Source organism: Lepidothrix coronata, unplaced genomic scaffold (genome assembly GCF_001604755.1).
Source record: "Lepidothrix coronata isolate B3197 unplaced genomic scaffold, Lepidothrix_coronata-1.0 Scaffold89, whole genome shotgun sequence".
Classification (NCBI taxonomy): Eukaryota; Metazoa; Chordata; class Aves; order Passeriformes; family Pipridae; genus Lepidothrix; species Lepidothrix coronata.
Genome location: NW_016690269.1, coordinates 1,150,892 through 1,159,212, shown reverse-complemented (window position 1 = coordinate 1,159,212; position 8,321 = coordinate 1,150,892). Strand labels below are relative to the sequence as shown.

The following is an 8,321-nucleotide window of genomic DNA, read 5'->3' as shown; positions in this document are numbered from 1 at the left end:
AAAAAAAAAAAAAAAAAACCACAAAGGGAAAAAACCCCCTCTCCAGCTCTAAAACAGTATTCTTCTTCCCAGCGAGATGAAAAAAGCATTCAAAACCACACAAGGCACAAGGAGTTTTGAGAGTAGGTGCATCACCATATAATACTTGTCTATTGCTCATGAAGAACAGATGTACCAAAATACCACTCTGCATGACATTTTCAGGCAATTAAGCAACTTCCAAGCCTCAGCTGTGTCATCAGGATGTAAAATATCTAGTATTAATATTAACAAAAGGACAAAGATTAATAGATCCAAAACAGGTGCGGGCTATGGTAGAAATACCTTGACCAGCAACCAAGAAAACAATTGTAAGGAATATTTTAGGTACAGTAGGATACTGAAAAACCCAAATACCAGGTCTAGGGGACTTAAATAAACCATTGAAAGAAGTTACCAAGGCAGAGGAAGTAGAGTCCAGAGAAAGAAAAGATTTTCCAAGCTATAAAAGGAACATTTGTTCTGGGTCACCTGACAACTGTGTGTGCACCATATGAAGTGGAGTTGATTCTTAAATGATATTCTACACAATCAAGAAAACCATTGTTCTGAATTCCAAATCATTAATTCACCTACTATTACTCTGAAAAGATGTGATGTTTTGAATTCAGCGACTTCACTGTTTGTTCCTTCCAACAGTGAGCCACGTCATGGTTGTTGTGAGGAGGTGTTTCTCTCCAGCCAGCTATGGGAAGATCTGCAAAATCAGCCTCTAGAGATCCCAGATCTAATCCTCTTCACCAATACATCTTCATACCACATAAAAAGAGAACAACACATGGGTTATGCAGTGGTGAGACACTGTGAGGTGCTTGAAACAGAACCTCTACAACCCTCGGTGACTGCCCAAGAGGCCAAATTAATTGAATTAGCAAGAAAACAGCCTGGTGGGAACGTGATCAGCAAGTGACTATTTATACTGATTCTAAATATGCTTTTGGAGTGTGTCATGCAATGGGTATGCTATGGAAAGAATGAGAGTCCCTTACTTCAGCAGAAAATAATATTTCTAATGGATCTGAAATCCAAATGCTCTTGGTAGCCATTAGGCTTTCAAGGGAAATTCCTGTAGCACACTGTCCAGCTCATAAAAAAGGCTTCAACTGAATGCAACAAAAAACCCCAAATCAAAACAAAAAGAATTACTCAGACCTGTAGTCAGACAGAATTATAATGGCCTCGAATAGGAATAGCACTTTAGGATATTATGCAATGTTGGGAAATACCCCTTGCCAGCATCTAGGGTTGTCATCAATAGGAAGAGTGAATGGGAAGGGTCATAAACTGTCCTACTATGTACTTGTTTTGCTGTTAAAGCTTTAGGATATTATGCCTATTGCTTGTAATAACACTGGATTGTAGTCAAATGCCTTGAAAGACTTCATGAGTTCTTTTTGACATAACAGCAAGAAAGCTTAAAAACAAAGGGAGAACTGCTGTAAATTAAGTTTAGTTAGCTGAACTCTTTTAACTGGATTCTCTTGCCAAGTAGTTTTGCTTACTAAAAGCAGCTGCAGCTTTAGGCAGCAAGCTGCAAACTTTCACCTTGAAATGGTGAACTAGTCTTGTGCTATTGTTTAGCTACAATAAAGGGAGGCTCTGAGACCAGTGCAAACCAAAAGATTAAGAAGCCCTGACTATCAGCAAAAGCTGCAACCCATCCAGACAAAAACAGCTACAGAGAAAGAATGTGATAAGGAACAAGAACATTCCAGAACAAAAAAATCCCCATTGGAGTCAGAGATGCATGTGAGGTGTGTGAAGTGTGTGAAGCACAGGTGCATGGGTTGTAATGGTATAAAATCCCAGGGATTTCTTTGTTCTGGTTCCCTCTTGGGAAGCACCTAGCTGGACCTGTACCAAGTGCAGTACCATTCAATTACTAATATTTCCCCCTAGAAATTGGATGTCAGACTCAGCTGTGGGAAACAGTAAAGAAGGTAAAGAAATTTATTTAACAACTTAATCTTCCTTTACAACAAAGCTGCATAACTGGAAGTAGTAAAAGGCAGTTCACAATCTCAGGGATTTACTCTGCTATACTTCAGAGTGTGGCAGATTTAAGACTCCACTTACTTTCTCCCCTTTGAATGTGTGTGTCCACATGATTTTATTACCAAACTTCAATTAATTTTGTGAACTGAAGCGTAGCTAATTACATGACATGCAAAATAATAACAGAATGTCCCAAAATAACAAAAAAAGGCTTCAGCTACTCCATGCAACACACCCAAGAAAGTCACATGGAGCTAGACTTTATTCTGTGGTCTTCTCTTTTCATGTGTGCCAGTACTCACTGAATTACAGAATTGCCTACTACAGCTTTCCTCTAGAAAATCCTTATGACACTGTAGCTGAAAGAATGCTATCAAGATAAACTATTTAAAAATAAAAAAACTGCAGCCAGCCTAAGACAAAACTCCTCAGAAACTTCCCATGCCATATTAGCTAAAAATTCAAACACATAGTATTCAGAGGGACTATATATAAATGGTACCAAAGCCATCAAACATACACAAAATAAGAAAACCTGTCAGAGGTATTAGCAACAAAGGTTTAGAGATTTCAAAAGAACAGAGCTTATTACTGCATGATCAACAAATTCAATTTGCCTGGACTGGTAAAGAATGCAAGCTCTGCAATTGGGCCTTTTGAATAAAGAGCTGGCAAATGCAGTTTGGTCACTGTGGTAAGAATGAACTGAGTTAACATTAAGAGGTGCAATTAGAAGAGTTGTAATACCTACAAGCAGTCTTTACCCAAATCCTAATATAGTCTGAAAAAAAATAAATCACAAAACAGTCAGTAAAAGACAAAAAAATACATCATTAAGGTCAAAAGTGTAGGTTTTGGTAGGCCATGAAATAGGATTCCAGTTTCTCCTTAAAAAAGAAAGATTAAAAAGTTGTCTCCTTACAGTTGTGTCAATTCATACAGTAAATAGCTGGATTCTAAAAGTCAAACTATTGCATTACCTGGCAAAGTCCTCTGAAGAGGTTGCTTCAAATTGAAATTATCTCCAGAAATTCTGTAAAAACTCCTCTGAAAAAGGCAGTGAAGAACTACATAAACAAAATGTCAACTTACAGAACTCTGTGAGTAAACCTTCCACTTTAACTTCAAAATATAACACCACAAAAAAGTCTCTCCAACTACTGTAAAACTTTCTATATTACAAGACAGATGACTAGGTTTGCTTTGAGTCTTTCTAACTTTTGTTCTGATTTAATATGCTCGAGAAATAATACAGTAATAAAACAAAAATCATGAAACTTTTAACAATACTTTTTGTAACCCAAGCAAGCAAACACTTGAGAAAAGACTGGAAGGGCTGTGTCTCTTCTCCCTGGAGAAGGCTTGGTAGAAGCCACAACACAGCATCCCAGCACTGGAAAGGCTACAAGGAGGATTAAGGCTCTCTCTTCACAAGGAGCCACATGGAGATAAGGGGCAAGAGTGGGGATAAGCTGCATGAGGAGGGATTTTTTTTACTTCAACCAAAGCAGCACCAGAATCTGATTCAGCTGTTAAGGTGGGTCAGGATGCTATTTTATGGTGTTTAATTCCTAATCAATGAAATTAAGTTAGTTATGCCCAAAATAAGGAGGAAAAAAAAATCAGTAAGAAAGTCTGGAAACAAAGTCTTAAAATACAGTTTGGTGTGGAGTTTTTTGGTTTTGTTTGTTGTTTTTGTGGGTTTTTTTTTAATAATAGCAATTAGTTTCACCATTTAGTAATTTTAATCAATATTATTTATTTCCCCAAGCAGAAGTGCACTCTTCTAGCAATGTGTCCATCATTAGAAGTTTTATGCCAAACTCAACTAGTTCGAGGACTTTCCCAAGAAGTTACTCATTCTCAACCATTAAGCCGATACTCCTCTGACCCTTTTATAGAATCCAGAAGCTTTCCAGTTGAACCCTGTGTAAAAAATCAACTTTTTATGGCCCAAATAAAAAGCTGACCCCCCACCTTACTGAAGATTTTTCGCCCAACACACCATTCACTTTATATTTGTCAGCTACACCATCACTATGTAGTTGCCCTAATCCACAAAGTGATCCCTGCCCTACAGAGCAGACTTGCTAAGACAGCACATCCAAAAAAAGAACACACAGTTAAGACCAAGTCTTGACTATCTACCCTGGTTTAGCATCCTGAGCAGTCCTTATTTCTTAACACACCCAAGGCACACATAAAATCCAGGATAGCCATTTTATTTAAAAAAGAAAGTGCATTTTTCAGAAATAACTCTTCTTAAAACAAATGTTCATTCCCTTTACCTAAGGATACTATAGCCAGCAGCCTTTTCTCCATTTTAAATTAGCAGGAAACGAGGTGCACATGTCTGATGTCTCTGTATGAGAAAATGTGTTCCTTAACACGAAGGTTAAGAATAGTCAAAGATACTCCACAGTGCCACTGTGTATTACCACAGAATTAAGACACTGTCTACAGACAAGCAGGAGGTAAAGGATGGTCTTCACATACTACCATGCTCCTAGTAGGTCACTGATAACCACCAGTCCTTGTTCAAGAACATTTTCATCAAAACTTGAGACTCTGCTGTTCACTGAACAGGCTCCTACACCTTCTGATGATAACCACAGCAAAGTATCTTTTAAATAAAATAAGCTGTTACTACTGTAAGTATTGGTCTTACAGGCAGCAATCTCCGACAAAGTCACATAACCACAGAGGAACCTCAAAAAGATGAGTTTCACATAACTGTCCAAAGGGACAGTGACAATTTTTTGATATCATCCTAAGATGTTCATTAACCAGAACATGGAAAGCTCTGCTCGACTAACTGCTGTGGGGAACAGTGTAACAACTGAGCCTAAGCAAGTGAATTGACAGCACCAATTACAAGTTGATGGAGAAACGACACGGAATCAAAGGTCTTTTTCTAGGACATTAAAACACACAGTTCAATTATAGTGAATTTAAAGGAAGTCTTTACTACAGGAAGAAAATATCTTAATAATAGATTATGTGTTAAGCTTCATTGCTTGCTACACGAGAACAGGAACTTTAGAGGGTGAAACCAGAATCTTCAGTGCAGAGATTCTCTATATTTGGAAACAATCAGCCAGCCCTTGGATACTTTAGATACTGAATCCAACAACCTGCAGCTCAGTACCAGTAGTAGTAGTAACAATCAGACTCACAAAGACACCTCCAAATGCACGGAGGTACAGCGCAGCAAAGCCTTCAGCTGCAAAGAGGACTGTGCCAGACTTCTTGGTACAAAAGCTGACCAACCCCCTATTTCACCAACCAATATCATGCATCAGAACCTATCAACTGACATACAACCTCGGCCATCACTGAACACCGTGATGAAGAATTCACCCGGGAAATAAGGCTGGCACATCAATGCAAGATTCAGGTAAAATAAGCACAGATCCCTGGAGACGTTAGAACCCTGAAGACGCTGAAATGCCAAAAAACCTACAGGTACTGAGTAAATAAGCCCTAAAGCAACAAACACTTAAGGATAACGTCCAGGGCGATGAAAGACATCAACAGGGCTGCTAAACCAGCATGAAAGCTACAGACGCTGCAGGGGAGGAGTTAATGCTCTTGCTCTTGTCTCTTAGGGGCTATCGCTGAAGTTTTCATTTACACCTCCAAAGGCTGGGAGCACGGCCACCCGGCTTAACGCTACTACTGCCCTGTCCACGGAGACTTCCAGGTGTGCCTTCACCACGGCAAACAAGGGTTTTCTCAGCCCTGCCGTGACCCCGCTGCTCCGGGCACCGCTCCCCCGTCCCCCGGGCAGCCCGTGCCTCCCGCCCCGCCGTACCTGTCAGCGGCGGCTCGGCGGCGGCCGCGGAGCCCCCCGGCTGCCTGCGCTCCTTCTGGCTCTCCCTCCTGCCGCCGGGCACGGCTCTGCCGCCGGGCACGGCTCTGCCGCCGGGCACGGCTCTGCCCGCCGCCGCCTCGTCGCGCTTCTTGCGCTGCTGCTGGCGGCGCTCGGCCTCGCGCAGGATGTCGAAGGGGTCCGAGTCGTCGTCCAGGAGCTGGTAGAAGCGATTGGCGACGGTGCAGCCGAAGCTCTCCTGCGTGACGGCGGCCACCGCGCTGCCCACCGCCCCCTTCATCGTGCGCAGCGGTGCCTCTCCCGCCCCGGCAGCCGCCACCGCCGAGGCTGCCGCGGGGCCGGAGCCGCGGGCGCGACGTGCGAAAGATGCAGAGGCGGAGGCGGAGCGCTCACCGCGGCCCGGCCCGGCCGAGCCCTGCTCAGCCCGGCCCACAGGGCCCCGCCCGCCCCGCCCGCCAGCCAATGGGGGCGCGAGGCCCCGCGGGCCCCGCCCATAACCACGGCCGGCCCCGCCCACCGCCGGCGCGCGCGGCCAATGGGAAAACAGAGCGGCCAACACCGCCCTGGGCCCCGCCCCCAACGCCGCGCTGCGGCCAATCAACGCGCGGCACCGGTGCCGTCAATCACGGCTCCTGACCAATGCGGTGCCGCGCTCGGTTATTCACGAGGTGTCACTCGCACCCCGCCCCGCGGGAAGGCGCGCGCGGCGCCGGGACACGGAGAGCGGGAACGTCGCGTGTGAGGGAGGCACTGGGCATTCCTGCCTGAACTGGAGGATATACAATCTTGGGACTTTTTTAACCACTCGTGGGATCCAGAGAAGGACTGTGACCACCGCTCTTGACCAGACTGCACCAGCACTCTCACCAACAGGTTTTCCCCTCTCCTTTTACTTTGGACTCAGGAGGGCCCAAAGAACATCACTCTGTTCATGCCCCAAGGTGCTGGGTTATACATTTGGGTTTTGTGGGTTAAAACCAATTGTTTGTCTGTATAATTGTATTTATTGTATCATTTTATTAAATTGTTATTCTGACTTATAATCTCTCTCTTGACTTGGGTTCATTTCCCCTGCCGGTTTACCTTTAAACCAGCACACCATCATATACATTTTCCAGCAATGCAATTCTACTGAACAAAATTAACCACATGAAGCCTTAATCCGAACAGTAACAAGCTACCTCAGCAGAGATGGACATGCTGATAGCAAGCACTTGTTGAGGAGCACACCTGGTGCCAGCAGCTCTGCATGTGAGCTGGGCATTGTGCCCTGGCTGGAGCCCCAGGAAAGGTGGCCAGTCACCCAGAGACCCTGCAGGACCCAACCAGCAACGAGAAGACCCCAGGTGTTGATATACTGATTTGACAGAAAGAAAAACTTGGAAGATGTAATAAAAAAGACTCAGATAAAAGATACTATGACTAATGATAAGTTACTACATAAGTCCATAACATACAATTAAGTCACATGCAGTGTGGTTAAGTATTTGCTATTATCTATCTAAAGGCCATCACCTTCTCAAAGTTTTCTGAATTTTGAAATATCACTAGAAATGGTTGAAGCATGCTTTAGAGAGGCAAAGTACCTCTTTTCGTTTTCATCTGTCATGTGTTTGTGTTCTGTTTCAGAGAGTCAGTTGTTCTTTTTATTTCAGGGTTTATTATCCCAAAACTCCATAGTCATCAGGTCCTTCTTGAGTCTTAACTAGCTGGATAGAACACAGGAACTTTTTCCCTGCTTTCTCTTGAACCCTTGCTCTCTATCCTTTTACAATTTCTGTATTATGTCACTGTGATAAAAGGTAAACTTTGTTGTAGTAAGTAGGATTTGATCTGACTGCAGGTTGTATCATGTTTAATTATCTCAGTCCTTCACCTCTCAGAGAGAACTTTCTCTTTCTTCTACACTAAAATATTAATGCTTTAATACATTAAGCCAGTAGCATAGCATCGAAGTATTATAAAGAACAAACATATTTAATATTGCTAAGACACTATAGCTCAGATGATTCTTTAGAACTTTTTTTACATAATGTTACATGAACTGTTACTTTAATGCCCTGCGTAGTGACAAGCAGTGTGTTTTATGCCCTTTAAGCCACACACATTCTGTGTGCATGTTTCCTCTTCCAGTAGCAGGATCTGGACAGCGAGTTCACTTCTCTCTGATTGATTATTGTTATTACTACATGAAACACTATTGTTCAAAACAGTTAAAATATCACAAGTGGCATCAACTCACTTCTTCCCTCTATTGTGTTTCCTCCATGAACAAAGTTCTATTAGTTGGAATTAGAAAAATTTACAAGATCCATGTAAAGACGTTAATCTTCTGCCAAGCCCTTGAATATCATCACAAAGAACAGTGGGGTGGAACAGGTTAAACATGGAGATATTCAGTTGCTCACAATGCACTTCACCATTTCCAGTGTCTACAGTTCGGTGGACCAGCTCA

General features: G+C 42.9%; 1 protein-coding gene across 2 annotated transcripts in view; it reads right to left on the bottom strand.

Moving 5' to 3' along the window:
* Positions 1 to 6,146, bottom strand: part of HABP4 (hyaluronan binding protein 4) — a 24,540-nt gene extending 18,394 nt beyond the window's left edge. For both annotated transcript variants that reach the window (XM_017821140.1, XM_017821141.1), the window contains exon 1: positions 5,849 to 6,146. In XM_017821140.1, coding sequence (XP_017676629.1) covers positions 5,849 to 6,146 — 298 coding nt within the window. The remainder of the gene's footprint in view (positions 1 to 5,848) is intronic.
* Positions 6,147 to 8,321: the final 2,175 nt, after the last annotated feature.